Source organism: Neofelis nebulosa, chromosome 3 (assembly GCF_028018385.1).
Source record: "Neofelis nebulosa isolate mNeoNeb1 chromosome 3, mNeoNeb1.pri, whole genome shotgun sequence".
Classification (NCBI taxonomy): domain Eukaryota; kingdom Metazoa; phylum Chordata; class Mammalia; order Carnivora; family Felidae; genus Neofelis; species Neofelis nebulosa.
The window spans coordinates 149,377,639-149,395,886 of NC_080784.1; the positions used below are offsets into that span (position 1 = coordinate 149,377,639).

Consider the following 18,248-nt stretch of genomic DNA (forward strand, 5'->3'; position numbering starts at 1 on the left):
ACCTAGGAGGGATCAACAATAGACTTCAACAGACTTCTTCCTCATCTCAGATGTTGCGTTTTACAGCTAAGTCTTGGGATGCCTACATGGCTCAGTCAGTTAAGCATCCAACTTCAGCTCAGGTCATGATCTCATGGTTTGTGAGTTCAAGCCCTTCGTTGGGCTCTCTGCTGGCAGCTCATAGCCTGGAGCCTGATTCAGATTCTGTGTCTCCCTCTCTCTCTCTGCCCCTTCCCTGCTCACACTCTGTCTTTTTCTGTCTTTCAGAAATGAATGTAAAAAAAAATTTTTTTTTAATTTAAAGCTAAGTCTTATGAGGTTGAAAAGGGGTTCAGTTCAGTTTAAAAAGGCAATAAACTAACACATAGGACGTGTTGTAATTTCTCCATTTCAAGGAAAAGAATCCATGGAAAACTATGTGTTAAAAAATGATCTGCACAAGAAAGTCTCTGTATATTCTGAACAACAGAAGGAGGTTTTCTTGCCACTGTCCCCAAATCACAGCTTTATTTTCCTAACGTGACTGCCTGTATTATGTTCTTTGTGCTGGCCTCACGGTGCTTCCTCAGTGCTTTCTTTTCCACTGGTTTTGTTGAATGATATGATTTAGTTATCACTATGCTCTCATCTGGACGAAAAATAACTGCCCTATTTGGATACAAATCAGATTTATAAAAATCCTGTTATTGACATCACTGTTGCAGTTTATTTCGTTCATTCCTACCTTATGAACGAGGAAAAGAGGGAAGAACACCCTATTCACATACTTCATCTCTGTGTCCTACCACTCTTGGTTTCTCTTCCCCACATGGCAGGTCTCTCGCTGGGAACATATACATATGTGCTTTCTGGCCAGCACAATGTTAGTTTTTAAAAATTAATTCGTTGCAAATATTTAAGAATCACTAGATTTCACATAAGAATTTGAGTTTTCAGCCTCTTTCTGAAAATCAGAAAATGAAGTAATACGGAGGGCATATTCATATAGGAATAAGCAAAGCTGAGCGGTGCCTGCCCCCTTCTGATTAGGGCATGAACTCTTAAAGGTCATCATGGTCCCCGTCTGTAAGAAAGCCAAGCTAGCCAAGTGGAAAAGTCATGTTCAGAGTCCTCAGTCCCCAAATGTTCCAGACATCCCAATCTAGGCACGAGACATGTGAATAAAGAAGCCTTCAGGGGCACCTGGGTGGCCCAGTCAGTTGAGCATCTGACTTCGGCTCAGGTCATAATCTTGCGGTTTGTGAGTTTGAGCCCCGCATCAGGCTCTGTGCTGAAGCTACTGTCAGCACAGAGCCTGCTTCGCATCCTCTGTCCCTCTCTCTCTGCCTTCCCTCTCCACTGTCTCTTTCAAAAATAAATAAACATTTAAGAAGCCTTCAGGGGACTCCAACCTCAGCTGTTACCTCGCTACAAACATGTGAGGCCCAAAGAGAGAACCACTCCAGATGAGCCCGTCAACCACCAAAACCATGAAAGGGAAGAATGAAATGGTTGTTTCAAGCCTCTAAGTTTTGGATTAATATGCTATGCAATAATAGATAAGGGCTAAAAGATAAAAGTGCTATTAACAGACTACATACAATTATTTGAAGCAATTTCTCCCTTTTTACTTGGGTCAACACAGATGTCATATATCATTTCCATTTCATTTTTGTGTTTAGGCAGAATCTAAAACATGAATGTGCACAGAGAAGAAAACAAAAGTGGAAGAAAGCAATCTTTTCAAACAGCTGGGTTTGTTTTTTGTTTTGTTATTTTTTTTAAGAAGGTGGATGGCAGCATTTATGAATGTCACATAGGTTAATCAGTAATAAGCACTAAAGTAGAAGGGACAGAGTTTGAAAAGGGAATGAATCTAGTTCTTTTCCTAAGAATACTGGCTTCACTCACTACTCTGTATTCAGCATCTAGCACCGTGCTTATTTTTTCTTAGCTTTGTACATATTTTTCTGAATGATAGAGGGCATCCACTATCATTTTTTATCCATCTTTCCTACCACTAAAATGTCAGCGGTTACTGACACAAAAGGACGGCAAACGGCACCTGCAGAGTAACAGACTATGGTTTGTACAAAATAAGTCAAGCCAGGGTCTTTACAGCTTAATGATCAGGCAGATTCAAGAACAGGAGAGACAACTCTTAACTTGTATTCCCTTAAAGCTGAATCCTACTGATAGACATGCAAATCCAACCTCAAGCAAATCCCTCAATTTTTTGATGACTGTTTGCTCTTGTGTAAAATGAAGGTAATCATGCATTCCCAGAAAAAGTGTTATCATCAAGCTTAACAGAATATGGCCCATACATTCAAGGTAGTAGATCTAAACCCCGTGCCCTGCACAAAATTAAAGCAGCTGATATGCTTTTGCCCAAATGGAATTGTATATCCTCATTTCCTTCCCTTCTTTTCCCCACTTGTGACTCAAGCCAGATTTCATCGAGCTATTTTTGTAATTACTAAAATGCTGGAAATATAGCAGCAGGCCAGAAGCAAAGTAAAATGCAGCATCCAGCAAAAGAAAGAAAATCACGCTGAGTAACTGAAAGGCCATCTGCTTCTAGCTGAGCTGTAGGGGTGAGGAAGGCAATCTGGGCTGTACTATTTGTGTCTCCCCCAAACCAGACCCACCTGCATGTTGTCAGTGGCATCCCCAAGCAGTCCTCCAAAAGTGATAGCATTAGTTACAGTTGCCAGATAAATGAAGAGAATTGCTGAAAGAGCCTGAATATTTAAAGCATCATAAAAATCACTGGCAAAAAATGGTGCTTTCCTCTTTATGTCCTTAATGAGTCCACCACAGAACCTGGGTAGGGAGAAAGCAAACATGTGACAAGGTAAAATAAGTTTGTCGTCAAATTAACCAAGGGTAACTCATTCAACCACAAAGAATTTGCAGTCAAAGTGTTTGAATCAACAAGCTCTATTTAACCACTTAAGGGAAAATGGGAAAACTGTGGAAGAATAAATTTTCTTCTATCTGTCTCTGTTTTGGTCCCTAAATTAGGTGTTGCATTCCCTAAAGAACAGTTGGTTTTTAGATGAGAGTGAATGGCGTAGATGGATTAAAATTTCTCACTCATTGTAGAAAAACATCACACCCATGAGCAGAGCATAGAAGTCCTTTAATAATCTTGCGTTGTTTCCTTTCCAGCCCCATTCATCATTCCACAAGTGTTTACTGCGCACCTGTGATATGCCCAGCACTTCTCCAGGTGCTGGAGACACAACAGTGAACAATACAGGCAAAGATGCCTGCCCTTGGCGATTTTCCTTTCGATATGGGGGACAGACAATATAAGCAAAATGGGAGGTGCTAAACATCAAGGGAAAAAATTAAGTGGGGAAGAAGGTTATGAAATGCTAGAGAAGCAATGGCTGAACTATTAGAGTGGCCAGAACAGGCCTCCCGAACTGGTGACTTTGGGATAAGGTCCCGAAGGCACGAAGGAAGAAAGCCATGCAGGTATACGGTGGAAAAGCATTGCAAACGTAGCCCCATTACACACATTCGCAGGTCAGCTGCCTTACTTATGCATCTGTCAAACTACCCTCCAACCAAACCTCACATCTCAGCCTTCCCCACGCATACCCTTCCTTCTGCCTGTGGGGCCCTCCCTCAGAAAGTTCAGATTTCCACCATGGGGCTATCACACTTTATCAGGACTGTCTGTGTGTGGGCTTGCTGGCCCTCGCTGCATCCTGTGCCCCACTTCAGTTTTCGTGGTCTGCGTAGGGCTGTGCGTGGTGCTGGGCAGGCTGCAGACAGTACATTGGGGAAAAAGTGAGCTATCCAAGAATTAAATTCCAGTCTGATTAAGTAAAAGGGCTGAATTCCAGAACTCATATCTATAGAAAAAGGAAAAGAATATTCCTAATAAAAGTATTTTGTAAAGAACTGTTCAGAAAACATAGGGGGAGAGGAGGTTTTATGTTCTCTATTCTTTCAGAAAAAAAGGGGAGGGAAATAATGTCCCCTTAATTTCAGAGAGAAACCCAAGTGGTCATCAGAAGAATGAAATCATTTTATTCAGATTCAATTACATCTTAAAAAGACATACTTTTGTGCTTTCAAAAAAACCTTTAATGTTGTTCAAAGGTCCTATCTTCGGGTTCCTGGGTGGCTTAAGTGTTCGACTTTGGCTCAGGTCATGATCTCACAATTTGTGAGTTCGAGCCCCATATAGGGCTCTGTGCTGTCAGCGCAGAGCCTGCTTGTGGTCCTCTGTCCTCCTCCCCACTGTCTCTCTGCCCTTCCCCCTGCTCGCACACTCTCTCTTCTCTCTCTCAAAAAAATAAACATTAAAAAAAAAAAGTCCTATCTTCATAAAATCAGTATCCTACTTAAAATTTTATTTAATACAAAACAAAATGGAGAACCTAATAGTGGAAACAAAAGGAGGAATTATCATAAAAAGAGATTTACAAAAGCAGTCTGGGAATCCTGAATCCCAACGGCAGGCTAAGGAGACCATGACCCGTTGAGTTCCTCATTTCTGTACCATGTTGCCCACTTATGAATAAATGTACAGAGAAGGGAGGGACGCACAAAAGCCAAATGGGGAAGACAACACATGACTCCACCTTCCTGCCACGGGTTCACACCGACCTGAAGACCCCGCTGGCTTTCTCTCCAACACCTCCTCCCTCACTTCATGGCCTGGACGCCAACCCAGCACACACCAGGCTCTCTGCTGTCCCCTCCCCCTACCTCACTTCTGCTGGTCTATCTCTAGCTCCTGCAGGACTTTTCTCATGGGCTTTCCTGCGGGACTTTTCTGTAAGGCCTTCTCTGAGTTCACCCTTTATATTGGAATGTCTTTCCCCTATCACAAAACCCCCTATTTCTGTTTTTGTTTTCCCCCATTAAACCATCACCACATTTTTTAATTTTCTCATTGCTTGTCTCCCACCACTACAAAGGAAAACCCAAAAGGACAAAGGGTTTTTGTTTAATTCACTGTTGCATCCCCAGTGCCTGTGATTTATCAATAGAAGTATCTGTTGGCTGCACAAGTATACAAATCAGTGAGTAAAATGCTGATAGGGAGATGAAGGGAAATTAAGATCTAAAGAGATCCTCATCTGGGTGCCTCAGTCGGTTGAGCAGCTGACTCTTGATTTCTGCTCAGGTCGTGATCTCATGGTCATGAGATCCAGCCCCACGTAGAGCTCTGTGATGACAGTGCAGAGCCTGTTTGGGATTCTCTCTCTCCCTCCCTCTCTGCCCCTCCCCTGCTCGTGTGCACAGGCAAGCATGTCCTCTCTCTCTCTCTCAAAATAAATATTTAAAATAATAAAATAAGGAGATTCTCATCGTGAATGGCCAAATAGTCCATCAGTTACCGTCCAGTTCGCTGCAGTTCTTCACAATCCGCATGTCCTCCTCCTCCTCCTCCGTGGCCTCCATCATGAGGCGTGTCCCCGTTCATCTGAACATTCTCTCCACCTGAGTACATATTCTTTCTAAGCAAGACAACAGAGCCCAAGAGAATATCAGTATCTTTTACTCATCTGCTTCTTAGCTGTGCCACGCACGAGACTAACGAAGAGATGGACTGAAAACCCTTTGGGAGAAAGATCATTTCCTTCCACCACCCTAATGGACAACTCTTAAAGTGTTGTATTTAGAGGGAGGACAAATGACTGATGAATAAAAAGCTAAATAAGTTGCATACTGTATAAGACAGAAACCGTTTCACCGGGAAAACAACAGATTTCCAGAAAACGGCTTCTCCAAATGGTCTCACCCGATTTTTTAACCTCTTAAATCTATAGGGACTCGTTTTGAGTAAACCAGTCTTCTACATGTGCAGGAAGTCCCCAACACATCCTCCAAAAATCTCTATGATGTATTCCAATATCATAATCTGAGATCTCTAATTTGCAATCACTGAAGAAGATAACATATAACACTCATTTTACAGCATCGACGAAATGTCAAACCAAAGTACATACGTAATTCATTTGAGATAATACACCAAGTTAAATGTGAACCTAAAAACACAATAATAGGACAGTCACCTGACCCCATTTCCTTTTGTGAGCACAACCTCCTTCTCAAGGATGAAAACTCCCAATTGCCCGATAATTTACCTCTTGTCAGATGATGGAAGGCTCTTAGGAGGCTCTATCCTGATTGCTGGGTCCCATTCCCCAGGTGGAAGAACAATGACTTCATCGAGGAACTCATCGATACCAGCAATCAGGTCCTGCCTGTCTTTAGCTTTATAAGCAATGTCATGGAATACCTAAAGAATAATAAGAGATATGCTGATCCAACAAGAGAACTCTCTACATGTCTCACAGCATGTTGAGCCTCAGAAAGGCAATCTATAATCCACTTTAACATTTATTTCATATATGTTTAATATAATCATATTCTCATATTTCCTATCAGCTTGTCCCAAACTATTTTGGCATTCTGATTTTGAACCCAGAGAATATAAGTGGAGGCATGAGAAAACAGCTGTGTTTCTTTTATATGTCTTTTTAATCAATACTGTAAAACAACACTGTCTTTCATCTCCCACTGGTATGTACCATTGCTGATACAGTTGCTGTGGAAGCCAGATGAAAATCGTTTGGAGAAATATACAAAAGAATCATTCTCTGAAATAAAAATGACTAGGACAAACCATTGCTGGTAATTCAAAAAGGAAAAGTTCAAGCTGAGGATTAAGATCGGGTTAAGTCCCAAACATTGCAGCTCTCGAACACAAATAATGCTAGCTATTAAAAAAAGAAAAATCTAAGTTATGCTGGTAACACATAAAGCAAAGGGCTTTAAGCAGGTGATCATCTGTCTAACCTTTTAGCAAGGCAATAACTAAACCAGCCAAGGCAGCAAGTGCTTCATGTCTTTTATACAGATATCCAAGAAGGAGCTCCAGAATTTACATAATCCTCTTTGCCAATCATTCCATTCTTCTAACCTAGGTGACCATCTGAAAGTCCTTTACGCATAAGCCTTTCATACCTCATCAGTCAAATTCTTTAGTCTCCAGGACAGAAGATGGCTCCTGTTCAACATCCTTACCTGTTCTTAAAGATTGCTAGTAAATCTCTTCTCCTCAACAAGAATTTTTAAAAGCTATGAAACAAATTACATGTAATGGTCTGGGGGGGTGTGAGGTTGAGATTAGGGCATTACAAATGCCAGCATCTCATCTGTGGTGCTCTAGCCGCTAGAGAGGGTCACTTTTCCAGCCTCCCCTGCAGATAAGAATTGACAGTTTTGACCAATGAGATGAAAGAAAAAAGCTGTCTGAGAAAACTTTAGAATACCTGTTAGACTGATACGGCTAACATTCCCACCCTCCGTCTCCCAACACTCCCCGCTCCACGCCCCTTCTATATTCAACCTCCCCTTCCTCAAACTTGAATACAGAAGAGATGGCTGGAGCTGACTGCAGCAGCCCTCTCAAGCCCACAAAGCCAGAACCTTGGCTCTTGGTTGATCATGAAACAGTTAAGTTAAACTGACCCTAGCAACTACCTACCTCCAAGTAAGCCCCAAATAATTTAAGCCACTATAAATCAGGTTTTTCTGTCATTTAGAGCCTAAAGCAGTTCTAATTACTGCATCTTAGGAGGAAGGATTCTTTTTTAAAGAAAATGTAAACACATGAAAATAAATAAAAGAGCCCCCTGAGATGCTTAGTTGCCTCAAGGGGGAAAAGCCAGCATAGCTATACATCAAAAATGCTCTCAGTCCCACATTAAGTAACCATCTGAGTAATCACCAAATAAAGCTTCCATAACTAAATGCCCTATTCTTCACTTAACACATGGAGAAGCTAACAAATTAAGTAATAAAGCAAAAGTGAAACATTTGGGAAAATAGTAAGCTAGAAAGACACAGAAGGAAAATCAGTGATCCCATATCCTAATTGTAGTTCTCCTACTATGAGACTAGTTTAGGGTTTCATCATATCTAAAATGTGTGAACAACATTCAAGCTGTTATGAGAGTAAGGTTATAATTCCAAAGCACTAGAAACTCTGCGGTAACAGTTGCCAATGCATTTTAGTAAGTGTTAATTCCTTCCCACAAGATAAGAAGACCATAAAAACAGGTACTTTCTGATACCTAAGGAAAAAATGCATGATCCATTTTATTATGCATTACTTATAGAACCCATTATTTCTGAAACAATATGGTATAAGGACACTTGAACTCCCAGGATGAATATATTAAGCATTTTAAGAGGTAAAGTTTAAGTTAATACAGTGATTTGAACTTTTTAAAGAATATTTAACATATATCTCTTTTAAGAATTGCAAATGCTTAGAAAAAGAAAGGAAATTATGTTTTATTCCAACACAAAATTTATTTTTTGAAAACTGTGTCGAGACCAGCGCATCTGCCACGAATGACTGTACCTTATGCCATAAAGAGGACTGGTGACCACATACTCTGACTTGAGTAAATTGTGACAGCCAATTCATAGTATGAAAACTATACAAGCGGGACATTCACAAATCACCATGTTCCAGATCCCCTACCTCGTCAGACATCAGGGTGGCAATGGCTCTGCCGATCTCATGGTAGGACTTGGCTTTCCCCTTAGGACCTAAGAGAATGAACAAGAACCTAATGGAAGAGGAAAGAAGCAAAGGCTATAAAACACATTTCATCAAAGTCAATGTACATAACACTGAGACACGTTTATCCTATTTGTAAAAAGCTGAGGTCTAGAATTCATCTTTAAGACAAAGGTAATATTCATGGTAATATGAAAGATACTCTTTCACACTATCATGAAATACAAATTGTTGTTTCTTTGGAGGAAAAGAAGAATTTAACATGGAAACCCTGAGAAGTTTATTTACTGAATAGGAAAACTTCACTTTAGGAGTCATTCAATCTTTCTTTCCTAAACTTTCTTCTATCTCCATTTCTACTGACTTTGAGAATCTGTGGAGAAAACCCATTAAGCACAATAACTAGAAAGACTTAGTACATCTTCAGATTTCTCTGACTTTTCCTTACTCAATATGAACAGTGACAAATGATCCTCTCCATACTTTTAAGAAATATTTCTGCTCAGAAGTGACTGGAAGTCAGCAAAAACCAAGTCCTCTAGAAGTAAGCCATATGCTGACAGCCAAAGTAAAGAAAGAAAACTATGAGAGAAATTCGAAATAAAGCATCTTTCACGGACAGTTAAAATTCTTTTGTGAGTGTCCTCATTTTCCTTCCCAAACTTGTTTTCTTGATAATGTACATGCACTGCTCCATAGTAAGTAGGTCCTGGAATTTGCAGTAATGAGCTTATCCCCACTTAGGTTCATGTCTCAACTAGGGAGGAAGAAACCAGTAAGTAAGTGAATAAGAAAAAAATATATAAAAGGCAACACTGGATACATCTCCGCCTTGCTTATAATCGTGTCTTACCTAACATGGAGACAATAAGGGCAATAAAAATAATCACAACACATGTGCTCAGCTTTTTAAAGTTTGCAAAACATTTCATATTCATCACCTCATTTAAACGCCACATACCCTTTTGCAATAAGGAGAGGTATCCTATTCCCGCTTAATGGTGAGGATACTGAGGCTCAAGGAGGTCAGTGGATGAGCCAAAGACGTGCCTAGTAAATGAGAGACAGTAGATAGGCCTTCTCACCTCCTGTTATTTTCAACACACAATGTGCCTAACATTACCTGCCCAACCTATACATGGGGTTACAATTCAACAGAGAAAAGCTAACCCACAATGACTCTCACGGCTCGTCCTGGGGAAAGATGTTGTAGATACTTAGCTGGGGACAAGAAATCTTAGGTAAAAATTTATGGGACCAGGGACGGGATGGGATTTGCTTAATACAATTTTATTTTATACTTATTTATCTATATACCTCACTTTAAACAAAAATGGGCCGACAGCAAGTACTCTTCAAAGTGTTAGGGTCTGTTCCAAAAAACCCTTGAATAAATTTTTTTTTTCATTATAAAATTCAGTCCAAAGGGGAAAGGAAAAAAAAAAAACCCAGAAATCAAGAATGTAAGAAGGTATCTGAAAGTTTGAACGCTCAGACTTCATATCAAAATAGCTATAAAACCATTCAATACTTATTTGCTTAGAAACCAGTTCTGGCATGAGGCGGCACACTCGCTTTCAAGTATTATCACGGTAGATGAAAAAGCAAAAGCAATCAGCAGGCATGAAAGTCTGTTCAAGTATGAAGGAAGTGATTATTAAAATTGGATTTAGTTATTCTAATATTGAAGTTCAGTTGATACTAGAACTTCTCTTCCTTTGAAGTTGGACCTAAATTATACACCCCTACATACAGTATTATAAAATGCTTCTTAATGACAGTACAATGTACTATACTAAAGGGAATGATCACTGATTTGAGTGCAACATATGCAAAAAATATTTAACCACCTAAGCAAAACAGAAATCCCATTTAGGAACACCTACAATACTGGTCACGTTGCCCAGTCCTACTAGCCAGTCTAGCAATGGCCAGCTGTCAGGCAAGACAATAAGAACATACATAGTTTTGGGCAAAGGGGGAGAATGCAGTGCGGAAAGAGAAAATATCGAATACCTGGATCCTTTACTTATTCACACATTTTTAAATAATGGTTTCCTTTACTTGCAATTTTTTGTTATTTTAATGTGTCTAAATATTAGTTTTTCAGTAAGACATAATACCTAAGATCTTTCTGGACCCACTCTGCACCTCTTCCTACCTTGCCGTAGCATCTCCATCATGATTATAATTTACAAACACACATTATGGAAATACACACTTACCAACTGACACATGAACTATCAGGCTGACTATATGGCAACAAAGACAAAACACTATCTTGCTAGAAAGCGAGACAAATACTCTCATTTATTAGTAGTCCTCAAATATAAACTTTGGCAGATGAGATGGGTAACCATCCCAAGAGCCGAAAGTAATGGAGCCTCTAACTTAAGCCCTCTGGGATGAGGGAATATATTTTCTGTAAATATTTCCTCTAGTCTCTGCTAAATAATACCGAATAATGAATGGAAGTAGCAGCCCAATAGTGACTATAACATGCATCAGAGCAATAAACCCAATATATGAGAATTATATTGTTTCACTAACTTAGATATAAAGGTATGATTTCTCTTTCTGTGGTAATGTATTTTTTTATTAAAAAATGCATATATATTACATATAATATACAAATATTTATTAACACATATATATTGATTTGTTCTTTAGTGGAAAATCATTCAGTGACCAATAGAAATAAAATGTTACATATCAGCTAAATTTTTCCATTACTCCACTCAGGAACCATTCAGTAAATTAAACCTCTCAAAATGATACAGAGAAGAAATCTGGCCATCTACAAGTAGCAGGAAACATCACCTCAGGTCAAGAATTTCATCTGTAGGGATGGAAACCCTGAAGAAGCCCCTGATTTTGGACTGCATTACTGAAAAGGAGATGAGAAAACTAGGATTGCAGAAGAACTCATCAAGTTGAAGTTCCCTCTGCCTGAAACATGTTCTTTCCCTTGAACCCCTTGAAGAAGCAAAAGCTGTTACAACTTTTATGACAGAAGCACATCTTGCCAAATTCAGCTTTTATAATGTACTGAAAACTCCTTTCATGACCCAAGCTGTTTTTTGTCAATGGACAGATGTTATTTTTAACCAGAAGCTTTTTTTCCTTAACAAATTAGAGTAAACACCACATTTGTGTGGCTCAAAGGGCACAGCCCATGTTGACAGCTGGGGAAAAGAAATTAATTTATGCTACTGAGTTCTTTTTATTCACTCATAACTAGAAATAAAGTCATAGTTAGAATCTTTACTAGTGCTAGCTGTCTCAAGAATCTTCATGAGGCACTTCTACTCTTGTGAGCTTTTTCACATACCTAATTATGCCTGGGGAGGATGCCTCTAGCATTCTCCATAACAAAAATAAGTACCAGATGACCTCTGTCCGGAACCAATGGACTGTACTCATATTCACAAAATAATTATAGGCAGAAACAGAGCACAATATCAGAAGAAGAGCCAGCCTTCCTAAACCACTCAATCTTTGCAGAAAGGATGTGCACCTCCCCCCCGTCCTTCCTGATATATCACAGCTATTTCTAGAATAAACTCAGCATGTACCAATCCTTTACTCCCTGCTCTCAAAACAGCAGTGAATCAAATAAGCCATTATTCATATTTAGCAGTTTTGGAAATTATGGCTGAATTGTAGCGTCCACAATAGATGCATGAAGACCATAAAACCACCACAACCAACCACATTGCATACGATAAATAGCAGCTAGCAACTAGAGTGCTGGGCAAGACAGAATTGAACTAGCTAGACCATTGTCCCAATCCCTCTAGTAAGATTTTCTATCGTTTTGATAATTAAGCACAAACTGCTCTTTAAGGCAAATCATCATTTATCACATAAAATATATACTAACTTACAGTGATATGAAAAGGGTAAACATTCTAAATTTTTAGAGGACTAGAACTTATGGAATAACTACTTGTCTTAAATGTGAAAATCAAGATCAGAAAAGAACAAACTGATCAGGGGTTTTGATTTCTCTTCATGGGAAAACCCTAAAGTATTTTGTTCTAATCCATTCTAAATAGCTCCTTAGATTCTCCCTAAAAGCCCGGCTTCAGAGTCAGAAATCTGCAGTTCTATTTCTAGCACTGATCGTGAATCTTCCCTTTGCCTCCATCTCTCAACTGTCAAGTGGGAATAACAATAGTTATTATCCCCTACATAGCTCATAAATAGGAGTGAGCAGCAGCCTGTGTGGACAGATACAAGATGACACCAAGCAAAGTGTATGCAAGATGCTAGGAAAATCATAAGCACATCCTACGAAGTCACAAAGAGTAAAAGAATGGTTCGTTTGCTTTCACATGGATGGCAAGAAGGACTCCTAAGCAGAGAACATCCACTAAGTTGGCTGTAGCCCTGGTGCAAGCAGAAAGCTAAAGCAGAAAGCTAAGCCGATAGGAGGGTGTTGAATCTTGTGGGCACTACAGTCACAGAGCTGCGAGACCCACACTTCCTAAAAGATGCATGGCACTAATACCACTTATCATAAATAGCAATAAAGCAATAATAAACATAAGAGCATAACGTTCTAAAGGGAAAATGACCGTTACAAAATGTACACCACAACAGACATTTCGGGTCTCCCTGCAGTACAACAGGCAGCACGTTAAAGCACAAGGCTGAGTACAGGGCAGTTCTTCACAACCGACTACCACATTCCTTGTGGGATTTCCTTGATTGGATTTCACAGGATGCAGCCATTGTAAATGGCCCCACATTACTCATACACAAAAAGGCTAATGAGACTCCCTACGCACTGATTATAGCAGGCACCAGTTCAGAGGACAGCAAATGGATAAAAATATTTCCTGGAAAAATGTTAACATGCTTGGATATATTGTTCAGACTATTGCCCTGAAATAGTTTTATGACATTATTGAATTACATTCCCTTGAATTGCCAGGCTCCCTTTGTTAATTCAAATGATGCTGTATTTCACTTCTAGACTAGTACCACTCTCCTGTACAGAAGAAAAGAATATGCCAGACAGGAGCAGATGATAAGAGGGATACACAAATAGTCACGATTTGCTACTCAATGAACTTGTATTATTGTTAAATAAAAAGCCCTCTACAATATTTTTTACTTGTAGCCTCCAAAGAAGAAAAGCAAGAAAAATGAAAATGCAAGAGCAATTTAACACTTCTTGGCATGTTTTTTTTCTTTCAAGCCCCAGTAAAATCATTCCACAGAGACATAAACAAAACCATAGGAGCACAAGAGCTGGACGTCAGCCCTGATCTGAGTCAGCTAGCTGTTCGCCAGGTGATTGCTCAGATAGAACTGCAAGGCTCTGCTGGAATGTTTTCAAGTGAACAACTAAGTTACAGAAAACACAAATCATGATAATCCCATCAACTGAATAAGCTACAATCTTCTCCTTCTCTCTGCCATTTGTCCAATGACTGCCTACTAATGACCAGTATTATTCCGATCTATAGTGTCTAAGAAATATAAAAATAGGGAGAAAATACCCGTATGAAAGAAAAACTAGCCTGTAATCTATGAATGGGGAGGCCATAAGGAAATGTTCTGATTTTCCTCCTAACGTGGCTCAAAGCAAACCTGGAGCCCCTTGTCTCTGCCAGTTTATCATGCCAAGACCATCTGAGATCACTGAGGATTCACAACCCTTCCTGCACACCTGAGGAAACCTAAAAAGAGAAAAGTCACCTGTCCTTGCCCTGTACCCACAAAAAGCACCCCCCACAAAGTTCCTATTCATATGGTAGTTTTATGATGTCAAGTCAAAGATTACAAGCTTCTCTTTAAACTCTTCTTCACCACAAGTTTAAGTGAAGCATTAACTTCTATTCACCTACTGCACTCCGAAAATCAGCCTTCTAACTCTCGAGCTCAGCAGCAAGGCAGATAAACTGGATGACTTCTGAGGTGTTGCGTGGTGTAGTGAGTACATGATCATAATTAACTGTAATATGCTTCCTTTTAGGATATGAATGTATATAACACATAACAATAAAGTGTGCAAATTTAAGTGTGCAGCTTAATGATTTTTATATATTCATGTGTATATATACACATATATACTTACATGTATGTATATATGTATGTACCTATTGTCAATTTTCTGATAAAACATAGAGCAAATGAGAGCAACTCTGACCTCTGAATCACTGACCATCTGTATGACCCTGGACAAGTTACTTAAACTCTCAGACTCAGTTTCTTTATCTGTAAAATACACATACCCATAGTTTACAATTTAAACATACTATGAGAATTAAAATGACTAATCCATAAGAATAAACTAGTACATGGCCCAGTTGGTTATTATAATTGTTATTATTACTACTATACAAGTGCCAAGTAATTTGATAGCATGAAAGATGAGCTAAGGCATCATTTCAGATTAAACCTCTCCGATATGCCTGCTCTGGATGTATCCTCATTCCACTGATTATCTAGCCATGATTTCCCTATAAGCACATTGTGGACCTCAGCAGGTCAGGGAGTAGCTTACCTTGTGGGCACAGGGACCTCAGTCAGGGCACCCAGCATGACCGCCTGCTGGAGCCGAACAAAGGCAATGAAAGGAGTATCCAAGAAGTCAACCTCCCCAACAAGCACGTTGGAGGCTTCTGCATCACGTGGAAGTTTTTTCATGAACTTATTCTTCAGCTGCATAGGAAGAGCCAAGAAAACACAACTTATTTCCAGAAAAGGGAACAAGAAGAGCCCCTCCATATATCACTCAAGGAAATTCCACACAACAGGCTCTAGCTAGCCATTTTTCTATTATGTTTAACCATTCTATTATAATAAACATTACTCTGGACTTTGAATTCAAAAATACTGAGGGTATAATCACATGGCTTACATATAAAACAATGTTTACATATAAAAAAAATCATTTATTTATGCACTCACTCAATAAACGTATGTTCAGAGTCTACTATGAGGCCAGCATTGATCTACACTCTAGGGATGCAGGGATGGATCAACGAATTACATGCCTTCCTTGGGTCATGGGTCACATTTCAGCAGGAGAGAAACAAAATATGATTTACAGTAGTGATAAATGCTAAGAAGGAAAAATAAAATAGCTAAGAGGGTACTATTTTAGGTCCTACTTGGTCAGAGGAAGCCTCTGAAGAAGCACATTTTACATTGGAGTGAGGCGACAAGCCATGCCAGGATCTGCCTAAAGAAAACTCTACGCAAAGAGAACAGCAAGTGCTAAGGCTCTGAGACAGAAAAGAGCTTGGCAGAGAGGTTTAGTAAGAAGGTGAATGTGGTAGGAGCTAAAGCAGCAAAGGAGAGAAAACAGCAGCAAATCAAGTTGCATAGGTAAGGGGAGAGCCAGGTGGTAAGGGCCTTGAAGGCCACAATTAAGAGTTTGGAATGCTTTAGGTAGGATTTGCCTGCTAAAAATCCAAATGAAAAGGGGAGTAGAAAGACATACATTTAGAAGATACTACCATGTAAAAAGAGTTTAAGACCATGAGACAGGATGACACAACCTTGAATGGGAGTACAGATAAAGAAGAAGGATAAGATCTAAACCCTGGGCCATTTTATCTTTCATAGAAATGGGAGGAGATGTAGGCAGAGGACACTGACAAAGAGCAGCCAGTGAGGTTGGAGGAAAACCAGGACTTCATCAACAATCAGGCGAAAAAAGGGCTCAATGAAGAAAGTTTATCAGCTGAGTCAAAGGCTGCTGAAAGTTCAAATAAGATGAGAACCAGGAATGGATCAATGAGTTTGTCAAGAAGAAGGTGCTGGGTGATCTTGACAAGAGCAGCTATGGTGGGGAGTGGGTGCCCAGTGAAGAATGAGAAGTGAAGAAGTGGAGACAAGGGAGTAGAGAGATTTTGAGAAATGTTGCTACCAAGAAAAGGCAAGAAATAGGAAGACAGGTAAAGGAAAACATAAAACAGAATTTCTTTTAAATGGCAAGTGTGCTAACACTTTGGAATGTTAATGAGACAGATTATTTCTGCAGGAGACAAAGGGGACAACCGCAAAAAGAGCTCAGGGAATCCTGAACTATGGAGAAGAGAACCGAGAAGTGAGATGATGAGGAAGAGGGAGAAAGGGATGTGGGAATTTGAGGAGAGGGGTAAAGGCTTAAAGTAGTTTTCTTGGGAGGCTTATCTTGTAGGTGTTATTCGTCCCTGTCCCTGCCCTCCCCAACTCCCACTTAGAATAGGCCTGATGGAGCACTCTTCAGTGAGTGGGAAATACCTCCCACAGGTCAAGGAAAACATTTCAACAATCGTGGAAGAATGAGATGTGAATTTTGCAGGACCGTATGAAAGACAACAGACTTCTGATATATACTTATCATCAACATAAACATCCCTCCTCTTAGGTCAAAAGTTACTAGTATAAAAAGAACTCAGTACTTTTTGCCATGGATTAAAGTGGAAGGCATGCCTCCAATTTTCCCCATTCATAAAAAAGTTATAGTAACAATTTCCATTTAAAGAGTTCTTTTTTTTTTCCAAGTAAGCTCTAGACCCAATGTGGGACTTGAACTCATGACCCTGAGATCAATAGTCACATGGTCTACTGACTGAGCCAGCCAGATACCCCCATTTACAAAGTTCTTAATTGGGTAAAATATGTGACATGAGAAGTGATCCCTACAACTCCATCACTCTCATTAGTATTTTTATAAAACTGTTTTTTTAGTTTGGCACTTCATATAAGAAGAAAGCTATGAGGCAAAAGCAAGGACATCAAAGCTAATAATTTTATGGAAACAAACAAACAAAGCAAAGCCAGAGGGAGGGGCAGAGAGAGAGGGAGACACAGAATCTGAAGCAGGCTCCAGGCTCTGAGCTGTCAGCACAGAGCCCAACGCGGGGCTCGAACTCACAGACTGTGAGATCATGACCCGAGCTGAAGTCAGATGCTAAACCGACTAAGCCACCCACGCACCCCAAGATATATATATTTTTAGATGTTAGAACATGACTGCTTCTAAGTAGTAAGGGAGTTTTCCAAAGTTTATACCATTAATCTTCCAAGACATGTTAATATTTTTTTAATGTTTATTTATTTACTTTGAGAGAGAGAGAATGTGAGCAGGGGAGGAACAGAGAGACAGAATCCCTAGCCAGCTCCACACTGTCAGTGCAGAGCCCGATGCAGGGCTCAAACTCATGAACTATGCGATCATGACCTGAGCCAAGATCAAGAGTGGGCTGCTTAACCAACTGAACCACCTAGGCACCACTGCTAATATATATATATTTTAAATCTTTTAGATTTTTTTTTTGGTATTTTTATTTATTTATTTTTAAATTTACATCCAAGTTAGTTAGCATATAGTGCAACAATGATTTTAGGAATAGATTCTTTAATGCCTCTTACCCATTTAGCTCATCCCATCCCCAATCCCTCCAGTACTTTGTGTTTGTTCTCTGTATTTAAGAATCTCTTATGTTTTGTCCCCCTCCCTGTTTTTGTATTACTTTTGTTTCCCTTCCCTTATGTTCATCTGTTTTATATCTTAAAGTCCTCATATGAGTGACATCATATGATATTTGTCTTTCTCTGACTAATTTCACTTAGCATAACACCCTCTAGTCCCATCCACGTAGTTGCAAATGTAAAGATTTCATTCTTTTTGATTGCCGAGTAATACCCCATCATAACTATATATACCATATCTTCTTTATCCATTCACCCATTGATG

General features: G+C 39.5%; 1 protein-coding gene across 4 annotated transcripts in view; it reads right to left on the reverse strand.

Annotated features, from left to right (window-relative positions):
• Positions 1-18,248, reverse strand: part of SLC4A4 (solute carrier family 4 member 4) — a 358,380-nt gene that overhangs the window by 104,248 nt on the left and 235,884 nt on the right. For all 4 annotated transcript variants that reach the window (XM_058722325.1, XM_058722324.1, XM_058722327.1 and 1 more), the window contains 5 exons: positions 15,063-15,220; positions 8,507-8,594; positions 6,096-6,250; positions 5,346-5,465; positions 2,631-2,805 (listed from right to left, as the gene is read on the reverse strand). In XM_058722325.1, coding sequence (XP_058578308.1) covers positions 2,631-2,805; positions 5,346-5,465; positions 6,096-6,250; positions 8,507-8,594; positions 15,063-15,220 — 696 coding nt within the window. The remainder of the gene's footprint in view (positions 1-2,630; positions 2,806-5,345; positions 5,466-6,095; positions 6,251-8,506; positions 8,595-15,062; positions 15,221-18,248) is intronic.